Below are 19,025 nucleotides of genomic sequence, written 5' to 3' on the forward strand. Positions count from 1 at the left end.
GTTTGGATGGGCAATAATGCCGCATCATCACTCCTCATGAGCTCGTTGTCCGCATCACTACTATGAGGTGACGGCAACGGTGTCGACTCATTGTAGTCGACAATGAGCGACGGATCAACATCCTCACTGTTAAAGTGGGATGGATCCTTTAGCCCTGTTAACGCGACAGCCGCAGTGGCTGTCTGCGTTCCGACTAAGGCATTAGACGCAGCCGGCGAATTAACGCGGCGCGTGCGCTTAGTGCGAGGTTGTGTGGGCGTCTTCGCAGACGACCCACCAACGTGGCCCCTTTTAGGTGGCATCTTGGGCGCCGTGTATGGAAACACGTGCGCGAGAGTGATCGAGTGAACTATCGGCGCGTAAAGCTGCTCGCAGTTCCTCTCTCCTCTTTGTCGAATTTAAAAATGTAAATTTGTTCTTAAAGAGGGGGATGGTGTAACGGGCTAGAGTTGCCCTAATGTTACACAGTCCCCATTAAGTACATTTGGTACTTAAGGGGATGGTCAATTACTAAATAATAGTAATTAGACCCAACACTCGGGTGTGGTGCACATTTGTGACCAACCCTTGTGGATGTGATGCACATGGGTGCATTCACATTAGGAGGGATGACGCCCAGCGTCATCCATGATGACGGCTAGCGTCATCAGTTACGCGAGGTATCTATAAAGATACGCTCGTAATACATATTAAATGATATCTATAGAGATAACATTTTAATTGGTAAAAATAGGTATTTGTATTTAATTCTATTAAATATAAATCAGTCTGAAAATTACTACCTACTTGGGAAGTGCGCACGAGGAGACGGATTACCGCTCCCGTGACGTCACTTCACCAGAGTTCTTAGTGTGTTGGGTGAGGTCGCTTGCGCGCCCACCACAACTTCCTCACTGCACGCAAGAGAAGCAGGTGCAAACCGCTTCCTCGCTGTGCTAGGATGTGTGCTTTAAGTAGAGCGTGGCCGCATTACGACGTGCCCGCCTACAATAAGCTTAAAAGAGGGTAAAATGAAAATTGTATTAATATAATTAAGTATCTCTTCTTTCTATCTGCTAACTCTAACTTAATTATAAGCTTATCCTAAACATGCAATTGAATTCTTATCTTATCTTATCTTATCTGTCTCTCTCTTTTGTTTACATCTACAGCTGATTAGTCTGCGGAATAAATGGATATAATGGTCTATTCCTATTTATGGATAGGAATTCTGAACATTACTGTATAAAGTTATGTCCTCCAAATATTATCTACCTTTTAGATAATATATTAATTAACAACCTTTAAGTGTTAATTTCATGTAACGATACACCCCGTTACACAAACACTTTTAGATGAAAACAGGAACTGAACTTTGTATTTGTTTTAATCTCTCTCTTTCTCTAATTACCTAATAGAGTTTCTTCCACCAGGTCTAGATATGATACTGAGCTGTTGTCAGATGATCTATGGATTTGCAAGGCCTTGAGTTACTCGTTAATATTGACTTGTGCACAGAGAGCGCGAGCGTAGTTGTCCGACGGCTGTACGTGCAATCCACCGAAAAACATTATTCCTTCGTGTGCACCACACCACTTTAACGGTTAACACTACGAATCGGTAATGCAAGGCGGAATATAAACATATTTGTTTCTATATTGGTAAGAAGCCTTAAAAAAGAATAGGACAACTAAGGTCATTAATTTGGCTGATATCAAATGAAACGTTTGCGGTGTGCAAATTAAAAGGACGGTAACTATCAAGTTATGAACAAGCTCGATTGCTCTTAATGCTAAAAAGCCAGTCGTGAGACACATATGACCACTCGATTAGGCTTCCATAAGCCTCTTAACTCGCTCGACCTTTGAAAAATACTGGAGTAAGTTAATTTGATGATAGTGTATTGGATGGGTCCAGCTGGAGTGTCAACCTAATGATAGTGTATTGGATGGGTTAATGACATTAAGTTCAAGTCCAGTTGTTTCGACATCTCAAAAGAAAGTCTGAACAGTACTGTCAATTAAAAAAGCTCGCAATGTAGTAATCATCATAACATCGGATACAGATTGACCGTGTTCGACGGCCGATAAAATACTCACTCATGCTTCAGAGCTGAAACACCGTCATCGTAAAAGCTTGCATGCTAGTTCCAAGCCAAAACGACTTTGAATCCATCTGTACGGTCTAAATATTAAGACCTTTTCGATGATTTTTGTGTCCTTAGAAGACGCCTTACCTCGGCCCTTGCCTAGATTTCAATCGTCGGATGGGGCTCAGCAGTGCGTCGCAGATACAGATGGTGCAGTGCCGTAAGATGGCTCACGATGTGACAGTTGTTTCTGTCGATTCCCCGAAAACAAGTCAAATATTTAATATAAACTTTTGAATGTGTAAAGATGTGCAAGCCATCTGGACACCAACAATATCCCAGGCGTCTACTTAAAAAGGTAACAAAACATTGGCACCAAAAAGGTATGAGAAACTGATTTAAAAAAAAGACTTTCACTAGACTTGTGTATACTTAAAACTTGGAGTGTTCGATTTAAAACCACCTCCGTGACTGGTTTCTACACTTGAACGGCTTTCATGAACGTCCTTTTGTTGCTGTCTTTTGATGGGATTGGCTTCCCACGCAAGTTTCGACCCAAACACGCCTTCATAATAATCGAGGACGAAAGACTCGAGAGGGCAATGGCAGTCTGGAATTTGCTCCAAAGTCGTCAAGTTCGCACCAAGTTCTCCCCTTCCTCCAACTTCCCTGCATCGCTCGGACTGCGTGTATTCGAAACATGCGCTTCGCTTTCGTTTGGCTCGTCGTGATGATCGCAGCCAGTGTCGCTGCTAGCGATACCACGGATTCAACTCGCAAAGCCCTGGCTACAAAGGAGACTACGACAAGTGTCGTGGCGAAACCCAGCGCGCATCAACGCCGACGTCTGGGATGGAGTCCACAGATTTCGGAATGGCTGACTAAACTGGGCGAAAAAGCATTCATTCAAAAAATTAAAGCCTTTTTCCGAAAGTTTTGGCCTTCGAAGACCGCGAAGACCACAACGGAACCGCCAGTTGATAATCCTAGTTTTCCTCATCCAGTAGTTCCTCTTCATGCACAGTCAGATACGATACCAATTACAAAGGTATCTCCTGTTTCACCGCCAGGGATGTCTGCAAGTACGAAGCTAAATGATCCTCCTGTTCCACCGTCCGCAAGTATTCCTGTTGTAGAGCCAATTAAACCTCCTGTTTCAACAATAGGGGCTAATCATGATAAACCTCCTGTTTCAACAATAGGGGCTAATCTTGATGCACCTCCATCGAGTTTTTCATTCGTACGGGTCAGAAGACTCACTGACTAAGTCAGTGCTACTATTAAAGGTCTAATGCCAGCGAATCCTACGAAATCAAATAATGCCAGAAACAATCACTCGCCCGTAAATCAAGGAATTAATCCCAATCTTTTCTTTAACCCGCAACGGTCGTGGCCAAGCGCATCTCGGGCGTAAAAGCGAAGATATCTAACATAGTCGCTTTTTTAATATACATGTATTTTCGTTTGCTAAGTGCAGTCGCTATCTACTTCGTCACTTGCAACGTATCGTGGCCCTTGTTTTGATTGGCATTCACCCGTTTACAGGTCCACGCTTCGTCTCGTCGTCAGTCTTGAAGCACCTTTGTCTTTGATTTTAATAAAGCACCAAGCGCTGTGGACTCCCAGAAGCCATGAAAGCAATCAGAAAGCAATTTTTGCTTGGCCAAGAGGTCGCAGCTTTCCGGGCGGTAGCTCGCTGCTTAGCAACAACAGATCGAGTCGCCGAGATCGTCGGCAAAAAAAAATATTTCCTAATCCGGCCGGCGTGTGCACTCGTTTCCGGATTTTGCCAAAAAAAATTTGGAAACAATAACTTCTCTTATTGGAAATAACATCTGTATAACGGAACTCTGAAGTTACATTTTGCAACATAAATTTTGCATGGCGGAGGGTCTGTATAACCTCGGCAGTTCGCTAACATGGACGCCAACATCTGCATCTCGAGGGTAGCTGGTGGTACTTGCGGATTGCATGGAGGCCAGCGGGGCTTTCTTGGTGCATCATTTTACCTCGTTATACCTAAAAGCCGGCCATCGCGTGTGTTTTGTGTCAAGCGTCAATCAATGCCCCTGATCATTACGCCGCAGTTTGTCGAAAACTGGTACTGAATAAATGAGCAAGCTTCAATAATTCTGTAATGCTGAGTGACAGGGTGTCAATTTTGCATCCTATTAGACCAAAAAGCAGCTGTAGCGTGGATTCGAGCAGTTCTTTGTTGTTATGGGACGTGGGGAAGGCGTTCAGTACACCAAGTATACTTAATGCGTTTGTGGAACATAGGGCAACTTCAGCCCGTTTCCAACTATTGTGAGGAAAATTTCGGATTTATTTAAAGTTTCGATGCGTTGTTGTGTCGAAGCTTGCGTCTCGACTTTAGGATGTATTTCGATGTAAATTTAATTCATTGAGGAGCAAGAAAAAAGACATGATCAAGTGTTGGAATAAGTTTTATGACCATCATTTCGCCGTGACACTTCAAAGAAATTACGTGTTGAGGGCTACATGAAATTATCACTTAAAGATTGTTAATTAATATATTATCTAAAAGGTAGATAATATTTGGAGAAAAGTACTTTACAAAGTAATATTTAGAAAGCTTATCCATTAATAGATACATGCCATTACATCTACTTGCTCCGCGGTCCAGTCAGCACTGGACGCGCGCAAAGAGAAGGACAGATTATTTACATGTTTTGTATTAGTATGTAATTAGGTTAGTATTAAATAAATAGAAATAGAAGAACTTAATTAAATTAATCCAGTTTACTTTAAACCCTCTTTAAAGCAAGTGTTTGAAAGAGAGTCTTCCTCTGCACGTACTAGAGTACGTGAAGTGACGTGAGGCACCACTCGCACTGAAGGAGTGCGAAGTGAACTTGTACTGAAGCAGTACAAGTCAGCAGTGCCCCGTTGCAGCGTGTCTGTATGGCTCCGAATCCAGAACCATCTGCTCAAACCCACGCTACGTGCAGATGAACTTGATGTTATTACAAATGCGAGCGAATATGTGGGGTTCGAACAATGAGAGTGAACAACCCAGTAAATTGAAAGGTAAGCTTCGGAGAAAAATGACAATCTCGGGATTAGATACATTGTTGAAAATGCGAAACAAAGCTACTTCACAAAATGCCAAAACATTTAGCAAATATTTTTTCTATGAATATCAGAGCTACTACGTTAGAAATTACCGCTTTCACACCAGACATGCGCTCGACTACGACCGTTGCGGAAAGAAGAAAAAAATAAGATCATTCCTTGATCCACGTGCCGCGTTGGTGTCGGAATATATTAGTAACTACATTCAAGCTGCTTGAAGAAGAGTTGCGGGATTTGCTTGCGCCACGAGGTTACAAGTGGACTGTTCCAACATATCATGTGGACTACCCAGGTTTGGATCAGGTAGGAACAACCAGTAAATAATCAAAGGAACAATCCAATGGACCTGTAGTAACTTATGACTGGCAAGATCAAAGTTAGTGCCTAAGTAAACCACTTCTCAATAAATTCAAATGCATTGTGTGTTGCTCTAAAGTTTGTTGGTATTCCTTTATTCGGCCATAAAACGATAGGTTATGAGCCCACTATCCTGGACGATATTCGCCCCACCGAAGCGACAAGAGCGCCTCAAGATTTTGTACCAGCTGCTAATCCAGAAAGCTTATCCGTCGCTGCTATTGAAGAAGCGCAGGCTGCAAGCTTGACCATGGCCGTAATGAGGCACACATCGGTTGGAGAACCGTTGTTGTGGTACATTTAACTTATGGGTACCAAACCCTTTTATTATATTCTATTTTAAATAAGTTAATTACTTAAATCCCATTTATTGTAGGAAATGTGGTGGCCGCCAGATATAAATTTGGCAACCGAAATCTATTTTATATAAGCTAAAGTATTTGTTTTGAATTAAATAATAATAAAGTTAAGTGCAGTTCCCCTTCTAATCTTAAAGCGTTAAATGCCTTACTAAGGCTTGCGCATTGATCTGTAAGAGATAGAAGCCTTTCTAAGGTATATACTATTGGGCACTAGTTGCCACTTGGTTCTACGAACCACAGAATCCCTTGAACTAGGATTCATTAAGCTTTAAGAGCTTGTACGACTCCCTGAGCTGTCAATCCATTAGTTCCATAGAACCAAGAGACTCTGAGTCTAAAAAGTCTTCCTCTGACTTTAAGAGCGAGGTAGCTCCGCTACACCTGGTAGCCTCCCCGTACTTGAGGAGAAAGCTTCTCAACTAAGTAGCGATTAGACTTCAGCATCCTGAGGGATTAATTCCTCGGCAGCCTGTGGATAAATCCCAGGAAGAAACCGACACATTAAATGTCTTGGTTAGTGACAGATCAATAATTGGCGCTTGTACTCTTGATCTGTATGCACCAGCGAAGTTAACTTCGGACATAACTCAACTACTAACCGTAGAGCCTAAACGGTTCTTGAGTGATCCGCATAGTGGCAACATCAAGCAGATCTGCGCACTCGTCACAGAGGACAGATACGTATCCTATATTCGGTCAGCGGTAATTTTTGCAGAGAACGAACGGGTTCTCAGCAGCTCATCTATGGACGAAAGTGTCCTCGATGTGAAGACTCGGATTGAGAGGTATGCTTCTGAATCGTGGGAGTCACTCAAGACAAACCCTTTATACAAGGATTTGATTGAATTAGGGATATATTCTCTGAAACAGTTCCATGCGAGTTGCCTAAGGTTAAAGGCACGTGACACGAGATCGATCTCCAACCGAGCTCGAAATAATGTGTCATGAAGCATTGACCACTACCTCGTGAACAAGTACTTGCGATCGATAAATTCTATATTGATCAACCAAAAGCGGGCAATATAAGGGAGCTTGCCGTCCTTCTGTGTGTGATAGGCCACAGGAGGCTGGCGGATAGTGCACGCAATCAATAAATGAATGCTGCAACGGTACGGCTCAAACGCCGATACCTAGAAAAAACGTAATGATAGATGGTATGTCTAAAAGTACCATTTTTCGTCAATGGATCTGATGGATGTGAACGGTACATCCGTACACAGCAGTGAGCACTCCCTTGTGGGTTGCTCTCGGAATGGCTAGTATGCCACAGGGGCTTAGTATCGCCCCTGCAACATTCAACAGATGCGTAACGAATTTGTTGAGACCGGTGCGAGAAATCGCACCGAATTATTTTGACGATGTATTCGTCCATAGCCGGGCTATGGACAGAAAGACGATCGTGGAAGTTCATTGAATCTTAGGTTCGTCAGAATCTTACACTTATGCGAAGCAAAATTCGTACGCAAATCTCAAACAGTGTATATTCGCTGCAAGCGAAATACCATCTCTTGGGTCATCGTCGGTAAACACGGCGTCCCCGATCCTGAAATGATCAAGGCGATAACCGATTGGTCTGTCCCGGCCTCTAAGTGGCAAATTGTCTCTACTTTAAGTGTCAGTCGATGTCAAGAGGCTTAGCAAGTTCCTTGGGCTAGCGGCGTACTTACACAAGTTCTCACACAATTATGCCGGACCATATGTCTCGTCTGATGAATTTGACGAGGAATAGTTATGGAACGCTGGTTGTCAACGTTCCTTTGAGGGCATCCAGCTGAGTTTGATGCAAGCACCCATCTTGATGATTGCAGATAAAGACAGACAATTTCATGTGGTCTGTGATGCCAGCGATGTTGGAACCGGCTGTGCGTTAATGCAATACGATACGGACGGCGTGGAGTGCGTCATCTATCACCCATTGCGTCAGCTGCAACCAGCTGAACGCAATTACCCAGTGCATGACAAGAAACTCCTTGCCATTAAATATGCACTAGCTAAACATAGGGTCTATCTCCTCGGCACATCTTAATGCGGCCACGCTTTACTTAGACACACACCCTAGCACAGCGAGGAAAAAGCGGTTTAACATGCTTCTCTTGCGTGCAGTGAGGAAGTTGTGGTGGGCGCGTTAGCGTCCTCACCCAACACACTAAGCACTGTTATTAAGGAGTCGTCACGGGAGCGGTAATCCGGCTCCACGTGCGCGCTTACCAAGTAGGAAGTAGTTTTCAGACTGATTTATATTTAATAGAATTAAATATAAATACTTATTTTTACCAGTTAAAATGTCATCTCTATATAACACGTAATGTGTATTGCGAGCGTATCTTTCTAAATACCTCGCGTAATGGATGACGCTAGCCGTCATCCCTCCTAATGTGAATGCTCCCATGTGCATCACATACACAAGGGTTGGTCACAAAAGAGAACCATACCCGAGTGCTGGGTCTTATTACTTTAATTTAGTAATTGACCATCCCCTTAAGTACTTCAAGTGTATTTAACGGGGACTCTGTAACATTAGGGCAACTTTAGCCCGTTACACCATCCCCCTCTTTAAGAACGACTTTTCATTTTAAAATTCGTCAAAGAGGAGAGAGGAACTGCGAGCAGCTTAACGCGCCGCTGGTTCACTCAATCACACTAGCGACCTGTGCTCCATACTCGGCGCCAAAGATGTCATCTAAAAGGGGCCACGTTAGTGGGTCGTCTGCGAAGACGCCCACTCAACCTCACGCTAAGCGCAAGCGCCGCGTTTATTCGCCGGCTGCGTCTAATGCCTTAGTCAAAACGCCGACAGATCCTGCTGCTGTCGCGTTAACGGAGCTAAAGGATCCATCCCACTTTAACAGTGAGGATGTTGATCCGTCGCTCATTGTCGACTACAATAAGTCGACAATGTGCCGTCACCTCATAGTAGTGATGCGGACAACGAGCTCATGCGGAATGATGATGGCGTACTATTGCCAATCCAAACTTCTCTCATGGCTCACAACATCAAGACAGCAACTTTTAAGAATGCTGTCTCGTCGTCAACGCTATATAGCGCAGCGACAGATAATGAGAGCGCTGCCCACAAAGGCGCAGCCGCTTCTTCGTTGGGTTTAACCACAACGCCTTATGCTCAGACCATAATCCACAATGGTTCTGACATAGAGGATTCGGAGCCTAAAGCTCCGCCGACGACACGTAAACGTGCTCAGTCGGTGTCACAAACCAGTCGAAGCAAACGTGGCTATGTGACGGGTGGCATTTTAAAGAGGCCTCCTCCCTATAAATGGCCTCGTTTAAACGGGCCAAGAGCGTCGCTCCTAGTGCGCGCTCTTGTAGACGCACATAATTATTATGGCGTCTTTAAATCATGGAGGGCTCAGGGAAAATCGCTTGGACGTATTCTCACGATCCCGGTCGTATTGCGTTTGAATGAAACGCCCGACCAATACGAGGCGGAATTCCTGCGCCGCAATCATCCGCATTCCGATGTGATGAAACAGCGGTCGCAGCGAATTAATTTCGCCCGCTTGCGAGTGAAAGAAATCATGGTCGGTACGGTACCCTGTTTCGTCTCACAACGCTACTTCTACTAGTCCATTTGAGACTAGCGAAGAGGCCTCAACTGGTGTTCCTTTTCATAGGCAGCCACCAAGCCGGGCACATCAATATGTTGGGATTCGATCGGTTCCCAAGAGTCAAAACTATTTGGGTAACCTTTCCATTAGACGAGGATCTATTACCCTTGCCTCACGAAGCGGTGGGCAAGCAACATTCCAACAAGGAAGCGTTGATTCCCACCCGCATCCATTAGTGCAGGCGGCGCCCGATAGAAATGGCGATCTCGCACAAATAATCGCGGCTGCCTTACCTTCGTCCGTTCAGTCACAGGCGTTTAGCGTTGCAGAACGACGTATTTTGGATCTCGAGGGTCAAGTCTAGCGACCGACCCTCGGATATCGTTGATGTCCGAGCGACGACTCGTCAGGGTTATGAACGCCTGAAGACTCGCTTGGACCTTTTCGAACGAACATTGCTGAGGGATTCGCGTTACTCGTGTGATGCCCCTCGCTCTCCAAGTCCTGTTCGTGGTGTGAGGAGTCGGTCCGATAGCTTTTCGCCTTCACCGCCCCCCCCCCTCACACAAATGACGCTCGACTCACAGTCGGAGTCACCATCGGTCTCCTTAGACGGATAGGGAAATGTGACCTCATTTGGGTCTACATACCGTTTCAGGCGACCCACGTAAAACACGGGGTGCGTCTTCATATACGAAGGATAGCTGAGCCAATATTTAGGTCTCCAACCTCTTCTACCACCGTAAAGGGCCCAATGAAACGCGGCAACAACTTTGTAGTACCTCCAGGTAGTACAGAAATTGCATTTTTAGGTAGGGTAGCAGTACTTAAAAGTGCTTTTTCACCCACTCTAAAGCGTTCGTTATTTTTGCGACCATTTCGGTCCGCATATTCTTTTTGCTTGTCCTGTGCGCTTGCCGTTGCGTCACGATCTTTACGTGTGATGGCTAATCCTCATCCACAAAGCGTTGAGCCTCACTCACGCTTTTAGCATCAAACTCGCCTATGATACCGCCGAGAGGTCGGTCATAAGGCATAGTTTTACTGACCACTGCTAAACTGGCACGGTCACTGGGGCAAGTGTCAGTCGTTGAGATGATACCCTCATGGGTCATCGTCATATTGACGAAACTATGTCCCTCTTTCGCGCCGAGCATAGTGAGGGGCCCTCTCCCACTAAAACTCGGGCTGCGCACAAACAAGACTGGCGTCCGAGGATGGCGCAGTCTGTTAATATAAAAAGGTGTCTCACCCGTGCTGGTGTGGACACTGTTATTTATAGCGAACTCCACAACGGGCAATTGCTTTATCCACGTTTTGAGAGTTGCTATAGTGTGCAAGACATCCGCCACGACCCGATTGGCACGTTCTGTTTGGCCATCGGTCTGGGGATGATCTGTGGTCGACATGTGGAGCTTGCTACCAAGCAGCTCAAACACATGTCGCCAAAACCCAGACGTAAAACGTGGATCCCGGTCCGATACTATGGACTCGGGCATCCCGTGTAGTCGGTAAACATGATCCAGGAACAAGAGAGCTGCCTCCTTGCCTGTGATCGATGTCTTACATGGTGCTAAATGGTCCATTTTGCTCAGTCTGCCTTCAAAGACGACTAGCCCCGTCTGACCCTTGTGGTCAGGCGGCATGCCAAATATAAAGTCCAGACTTACAGTCTTACAACAATCTGTTGGAATTGGTAGTGGCTTCAATGTTCACTGCTGGACGGTGCAGGCTTAACGCACTGACACGGTTCGCAAGAGCGAATATAGGTGGCCACTCAACGATATAGGTTAGGCAACCAAAATCATTTCGACACTTTTAGAAAATGTACTTTTACGGCTCAGATGCCCACTCGATGGCGCATCATGAAGCTCGTGAAGGATCATCAGCTTGAAATCTGTCATGAAGCTCGTAGATTCTCAAGGGATCAAAAGGTGACAACTGATGCCATATAAGGTCATCGCAGTAGCTAAATCGATTAATCTTAGCTTTCAGGTGCGACAGAAGATTTACCTTTCGTCCACCGAAGTGATCCAATAGAAGGCGACAATGTTCATCCTGACTGTAGCTTTCTTGAATATCAGAGGCTAACGAACCCGTTACACTGAATGCCTTCATGGCTGCCAACGTTGACGGCTGAATTTGTGCTTTAGCACTAGACACACTTTCCTGGTGTCTTACCTCGAAGTCTGGTCTGCGCAATAAAGCGTCAGCCAAGACATTGGACTTATCCGGCTTGTATTTAACTTTAAAATTAAATTCAGAGAAGAATGTAAGCCATCTTGCCATTCTAGGCGAGAGGTGGGGTGAGTTTATTGCGGGTCCGCAGTGATGCGTGAACCACAAATGGTTCGGTGCCCAATAGGTGCACTCGAAGCTTAAAAAACGCATACTTTATTGAATGTAGCTCTTTGTCATGCACAAGGCAGTTCAGTTCTGCGGCTTTTAAAAGCCGAGACTGATAAGAAATGACAGGGTTACCGCCGTCGTCATCCTTTTGCATGAGCACGCTGCCGATTGCAATATTTATTGCATCGCAGACGACGCTAAAAGGCTTATCCGCGTCTGGTGATGCCAAGACCGGTGCCTCTATAAAGAGATTGCTTCACTGGTGTGAAAGCATTTCTCGTTCTTTTGAGGAAACGCATTATGCGTCCTTTTCAAGGAGATCAGACAAGGCTTAATCGCTCAGCATAATTCTTGCTATATTTATGCAAATAATTAGTGAGCTCTCGGAATTGGCGCAAATCCTTCACGTGTCGTGGGATTGGTCATTCCTTTGCTGATTGTATTCAGTCTGGGTCTGCTCGTACACCATGTGTACCTACGATGCAGCCCAGCACAGGTATCTCGGGGACCCCAATGACGCACTTTTGCGAGTTGGCGTACAATTCAGCGTCACCCGAAGTCTGGGGCAACAGCGTCTAAATGACTCTATTTCGGTCAAACCGTCCCCGGCTCTTCTATGCCCGAATTCATCGTCAAAATATTGGGGGCGCGTAGGCACGGTGCTGACGCATCACGTGAGCCACCACTCGGTTTAATGTCGCCGGTTTGTTTTTCAAACCTTGGGCATCACAAGCCACTTCTAAAGCATATCGCTTGGGGTGCTTACTGCAGTTTTGGCTACGTCAGACTCTCTCGTGAGTACCTAATAGTAGCCATCTTTAAAATTCAACGCGGAAAAAATGGCTGACATCCCATGGAATTCATCATAACATCTTTCCTTGGGATTGGCGATTGCGTCGGTGTGGTCGCTGTGTTCAGCTTATTGTAAGCATGAATGCGCGATCCACCTGTGGCTTTACGCACACAAAAGGTCGGGCTGCAGTGAGGCGATTTGCTCTGTCGAAGAACTCATCCATATATTCGACTTGTTCTTTCGGCAACGGCCATTGTCTGGTCACAAAATACTTGGTGCCAGGTTCGAGATCAATTTCGTGCCCGACGTGTAACGGGGCACTACGACTTGTACTGCTTCAGAACAAGTCCACTCGCACTGCTTCATTTGCGAGTGCCCTACGTTATTTCACGTACACTGGTACATGCAGAGAAAGACTTCTCTTTAAGGCAACTAGCTTGAAGAGGGTTAAAGGAAATCTGTATTAATAAAATTAAGTATCTCTTATATCTATCTTGTAAATGCTAACTTAATTATAATCTAATACTAAACATGCAATTCATTTTTTCTCTTCTCTTATCTGTATCTCTCTTTTGTTTATCTCTACAGCTGATTAGTCTGCGGAATAAATAGATATAATGGTCTATACCTATTTATGGATAAGAATTCTGAACATTACTATATAAAGTAATATCCTCCAAATATTATCTACCTTTTAGATAATATATTAATTAACAACCTTTAAGTGTTAATTTCATGTAACGATACACCCCGTTGCACCTAGCGTCATCCGTTACGCGAGGTATCTAGAAAGATACGCTCGCAATACATAATAGTGTTATCTACAGAGATGACATTTTATGATTGGTAAAAAAAGTATTTATATCGAATACGATTAAATATAAATCAGTCTGAAAACTAGGAGCCGAGCATACAGCCATTACCTTATGAAAAGAGAGCACGCATCGGCTATCGTAAGTACGCGCCCGTCATAATAATGCAATGACTTCCTGAAGCAAAAGAGTCGAAAATTAAGATGTTGCCACTAGCTTATCAATGAAGGAATAACAATCAAAGCGTACGTCAAAGCGTCTGCAACAATTATTTGTTTCTAGTACCTTCCGAAATCGATGTAAATAAATTCCAATAGTGTTCGCTACAACTAGTCCCTTGACGCTTCGTCGTCGTAAATTCATTCCATAAATCGCCACCTTACCATATCGGCGATTTCTCGCGTCACGCCATGAGAAAAGAAACCATGACCCATTCGTATACTTTTGGTGGCATCGCTAATAAGCGCAAAATCACGCGCCACGACCTGAAGCACGCCATGCGAATTGTGGTCAAAATGGGGACCAGCGTTGTATCCACTAATGGCGAGCCCGCGCTGGGTCGCATCGCTTCAATTGTAGAGCAGGTTTGCACGCTTAAACGCCAGGGCAAAGAAGTGCTTCTTGTGACAAGTGGTGCCGTTGGTATCGGCCGGAAGCGTCTTAACAAGCAGATCCTCCTCTCGGCCTCGTTACGGACGCACGTGCAAGGCAACCAGCAGATGCTAGCGCTAGAGAAGAAGAAGGGCGCGATGGCCGCTGCCGGCCAAATTGGGCTCATGTCTCTTTACGAAACACTCTTCTCATTATATGATGTTGCCTGCTCTCAGGTGCTCGTGACGGCTTCAGATTTCAAGACGGCCCAGAATCGCGCCAACATGCGTGATACAATACTCAACTTACTAGAGCTTGACGTGGTTCCGATCGTCAATGAAAACGATGCAGTCAGCGCCTCGCCTGACGGGACTGTGTTCACGGACAATGACTCACTTGCTGCATTGGTGGGCGGTGAGATCGAAGCTGACCTTCTTATGCTCCTTACTGACGTAAAAGGACTTTACAACAAGCCACCTACGCTGCCTGGTGCCAAGATCATTTCAGTCTTTCGCCCCGAGACCAGCAGCTTTAAAATCGGTGAAAAGTCGAGCGTCGGACGTGGTGGCATGGGAGCGAAGATTGATGCTGCTCAGTCGGCAATCTCGCAAGGTGTCAACGCCGTGATTATTGCGAGCGGCTTTGAAAACGGCGTGGTTGCTTCTATCATGAATGGGGCCAGTCTTGGTACACTTTTCGTCGCTAACCCTGGTATTGAATCATCTGACTCAGTGTCTGCTGAGAAGATGGCCATTGCTGCTCGTGAAGGCTGTCACCAGCTGCGAGCATTGTCCTCGATGGAGCGGACCAACATTTTGTTTTGTATTGCCGATAAGCTGAAGAGTAATTCGAAAGCTATTTATGAAGCCAATCGCAAAGATTTGCTTATGGCTCAGAAATCCTCGATTGACGACGGACTAATCACTCGATTAAAGTTGTCAGACGAGAAGCTCCAGACGCTGTGTGACGGAATTCGAAGTATCGCTCAATCGGAGGAACCAATTGGTCGCCTTTTGAAGCGCACAGAGATTGCTTCGGGTCTCGTGCTACACCAGGAAACAGCGTCGATTGGTGTGCTTCTTGTCATTTTTGAAAGCCGTCCCGACTCACTTCCGCAAATCGCCGCTCTCGCCTTGCGAAGTGGCAATGGTTTGCTTTTAAAAGGCGGCAAGGAAGCGCTCCACAGCAATGCCTTACTGCACAAAATTATTGTCAATGCAGTGAACGAGGCCTCAAAGGGTAAGGTAACGAAGGATGTTATCGGCCTAGTCACATCCCGCGAAGAGACCTTTGACCTACTTCGCCTAAATGATGTCATTGACCTTTGTATCCCGCGCGGCTCAAGCTCCATGGTAAGCAACATCAAAAATAGTACACGCATTCCTGTACTTGGCCACGCAGAGGGTGTGTGCCATATGTATATTCACAGTGCGGCCAACATTAGTAAGGCAATTGAGCTCGCAATTGATGCCAAAACGGACTATCCAGCTGCCTGTAATGCTCTTGAGTCACTATTGATCGATGAAGCTTTCGTGAGCAAAAATCAGGACAAGGAGATTTTAATGAAATTGGAAGAAGCAGGAATAAATTTGCACATTGGTCCAAACGCTGCCAAGCTAGGCGTGGCGACTGCAAAGTCGCGTATAACAAATGCATTGTCTGCAGAATACGGCACGGCGGACCTCACGGTCGAGGTGGTTCACAGTATTGGCGCTGCAATTGCTCATATCAACCGGTACAGCAGTGGCCATACTGAGTGCATCGTGACAGAAGACGCTTTAGCAGCTGAGCAATTTCAGCAAATGATTGACAGTGCATGTGTGTTTCATAACGCAAGTACTCGATTTGCTGATGGTTATCGCTTTGGTTTAGGTGCCGAGGTCGGCATCAGCACGGGCCGCATTCATGCTCGTGGGCCCATGGGCGTGGAGGGTTTGCTTACGACCAAGTGGAAACTTACTTCAGACAGCGGCCACACTGTAGCGCAATTTTCGAGTGCCAAGACTGACCACCCGCTTAAGTATATGCACAAGAAACTGAATTTGATTAAAAAAGAAGCACATGTAGCCCGTCCGCGAAGTAGCCGACTATAAGCGTCACCTGCTTATCGCGATAAAAATTTCGTACTGGCAAAGCAAAAAAAGCAATAATATCTAACGACTATTCACTAAAGTCCATGTCATCGTTGTCACTGTCTTGCTTCTGCCGTTTCGTTTGCTTTTGGCGCTCGCTGTCGTTAATGGCAGTTAAATCACGCGAAGCCTTAGCTCGCAAGGTGTCCATGTCGTCTGAATCTTCTGCCCACTCAAGTACGAGATGCCGACCGTATAAGTGCGAGCTGGAGAGAGCCGAGAAAGCATTGCAGGCTTCCTGTTCAGTAAGGAACTCTACAAATGCGAATCCGCGATGTTTTCCATCGAATTTCTTTGGCATGCGCACACGCTTGAGTTGGCCAAATGCACCAAACAGCTCTCGAATTTCGTTGCTAGTTGCTTCAAATGCGACGTTGCGAACGATGATCTTTGACTTTCGACTCTTACCATCGAAATCACCAACAGCGCGCTTAGAAGCAGCTAAAGCTCTTTTTTGAGAAAGTTTTAAATTTATCGCATGACCATCTATAACAGTGCTCTGAAGAGTTCGTAGTGCGTGCTCAGTGTGCTTAGCATCGACGTATTCGACAAAGCCAAAACCCATCGAAAGCATCCCGCGCCTAGGATCTTTTCGACAAGCCACTGTGACATTGCGTAATTTGCCACATTTCGCAAAGATTTTTTCTAAAGCTGCCTCTTTTGTCACGAAATTCAAATTTTTCACGCAAATTGTATGACTCGCGTCACTAACAGAAGTATCTTCGTCGTCATATGGTGCGAATGCTGTCGTTTTGATCCCTTTGTGTTCGAATGTCAAAGTATTCTTACTTCCACTTGCAGCACTTTGGCAATCAAATACTTTTAATGGGGCCCACTCGAGGTACAACGGTACATGCTGGTACTTCTTGTAAGCTAGTGATCGAAACGCCTTCCGTGCTTCCGATGGTTCCAAGTATTGCACGACAGCTAGCGTCTTGGAAGGCGGCAGAAGAAAGCGCGCAATCTCGCCGTGCTTACGAAATAGCTGAGCTAATTCTTCTTCTTCCGTAGTGTGCGGTAAATTCTTGATTAAAATTACGGTCGTACTTCGCTCAATTTTTTTGATTTGCTGCTGGCTTGCCTCCTTTACAAGTGCACCTTCAATAGCTTCGAGGTCCACGCCTTCCCGAGCCAAAAATTCTTTATTCTCCTTCACCAACATTGTCTCTCCAATAGCAAGACGCACAGCCATGTTTCCCTGCTCCTTGTCTAAAATTTCACCGCGCTTTACACCCATACGCTCAGCAAGCGAGCCTACGGTCGCATCTCCGCGAATGTACGATGCGTTCCAGCCAGTCTTCTTTTGTGCCTGAATCTGGCGCTCTAGCTCTTTCCGCTGTTTATAAGTCAAGTTCGGATCAGCAAGAGCCGCATCCGGATCGAGCTTAATAGGTTTAGATCGCGCAAATATAATGTGCAGACGCCGACCTTGGAATGCCATGCCATTTAAAGCTGTGAGAGCTGTCTGAGCATCGACCGTGGTGCGAAATAAAACAAAGCCAAAGCCCTTACGACGTCGGGTATCATCTAGCGGCATATGCACCTCTTCCACCGCACCGAAAGATGAGAACAGAGCCTTGAGATCCTCTTCAACAGCCGTAAATGGCAAATTTCTTACAAACAAGCGCGTTGAAGGTTTTTCGTCCTCGTTATCCTCTTTATTTATTAGCACATTCTTCCTTTCGATAGGTCCTTCAAAAGCGTTTGCTTCATGATCGTTGGTATCCTCTACGTCTATATCGCCGTTCTGATCATCTAAATCGTTGTCGATGCTTTTGTTAACTTTGGAGCGCAAAAATTCCATGTCGGACATGGTATCCTGTTCCTTGACCACCATCTCCTTCGTCTTGGTGTCCGCACTCGCTTTATTATCACTCGCAATGATCGTTTTGAGATCCTTGTACTCATCATCACTCTCCTCTGCATCCATAGCATCGACACTTTTCCTTGCCGTCTTGCCGCCCACTGGTCCTCCTTGCACGTCGTCATTGGCCCAAAATTTGGTCTTTGATCGAGCCTGCATGGTTTCCATAAACTCTTGAAATGCTTCGCTCGTCTCATCGATCGTACTAGGCTTCATACTTGATTTTGTCTCGGGTAGGGTCTTTTTATCGTTCGTAGGGGTAGCAATGACGCCCGGCTCCGAAATTTGTTCGGGAAATCCGCCACAACCGAAGGATTTGTTGCTCCATAGACGCTTTGTATCAGAATCTCTCTAAGCTCCAGTCAAAAATCAAAATTGTTAGCCATAGACCTACATAGCGTTTTATAGTCGCAATCCACGCGCCCGTACCGCCATTGCTACGTGCACGTTAATCTTGCACGTGTCAAAAAAACTTTGATGGAAATATGCAAGCGCACTTCTAGCTTGGGCCGCACTCTTGAAGCCTACAAAGCCAAAGCGCCGTGACTTGCTGTCATCCTTGGTTCGGATCACACATGCGTCCGTCACTTCGCCCTTTACTGAAAAGTGCTCTCGCAGTCGTGTCGAATCAACATAAGTTGGCAGATTTTGTACATATAAACGCGTCGCTGATTTCTGCTCTACATCATGTGGCGTTGTCACTGTAGTTGTTGTCATGGCCATGCTCAAGCCATCCATTAATTTAAAAAAGTACCAATAATACTATTTCTTTTGGTAGCCACACCCTTCCCAAATGTTATTTAGCGGGTGTACCAAAGTCCAAAGGATGGCTTAAGGAATACTTGTCAATTTTGCGATATAGCGGAATAATGATACTGTTTATTTTTTATCTGTAGTTTTTATCTAAATAGAACAAATAGACGGGGAACCGATATAGCCACACCCCTTAATTATCTACCTCTGCCTTTATAAGGGTTGTAGTGTAACGGGGTGTATCGTTACATGAAATTAACACTTAAAGGTTGTTAATAAATA

General features: G+C 45.3%; 3 protein-coding genes across 3 annotated transcripts; 2 read left to right on the plus strand and 1 right to left on the minus strand.

Annotated features, from left to right (window-relative positions):
* Positions 1-2,768: 2,768 nt before the first annotated feature.
* CCR75_002288 (uncharacterized protein) lies at positions 2,769-3,335 on the plus strand (the record flags this gene model as incomplete). The annotated part of the gene is made up of 1 exon (XM_067960386.1): positions 2,769-3,335. The coding sequence occupies one exon, from the start codon at positions 2,769-2,771 to the stop codon at positions 3,333-3,335; it is 567 nt and encodes a 188-aa protein (XP_067818687.1).
* Positions 3,336-13,828: 10,493 nt separating this feature from the next.
* Positions 13,829-16,087, plus strand: CCR75_002287 (uncharacterized protein; the record flags this gene model as incomplete). Its single annotated transcript, XM_067960385.1, has 1 exon — positions 13,829-16,087. One exon carries the CDS (start codon positions 13,829-13,831, stop codon positions 16,085-16,087), a length of 2,259 nt encoding a protein of 752 aa, XP_067818688.1.
* On the minus strand, positions 14,519-18,758 carry CCR75_002286 (uncharacterized protein). Its single transcript, XM_067960384.1, has 2 exons — positions 18,420-18,758; positions 14,519-18,341 (listed from the first exon to the last, which is right to left on the minus strand). Exons 1-2 carry the CDS (start codon positions 18,726-18,728, stop codon positions 16,155-16,157), a joined length of 2,496 nt encoding a protein of 831 aa, XP_067818689.1. The 5' UTR covers positions 18,729-18,758; the 3' UTR covers positions 14,519-16,154.
* Between the last annotated feature and the right edge of the window lie 267 nt (positions 18,759-19,025).

Source organism: Bremia lactucae, linkage group LG13 (genome assembly GCF_004359215.1).
Source record: "Bremia lactucae strain SF5 linkage group LG13, whole genome shotgun sequence".
Lineage (NCBI taxonomy): Eukaryota > Oomycota > Peronosporomycetes > Peronosporales > Peronosporaceae > Bremia > Bremia lactucae.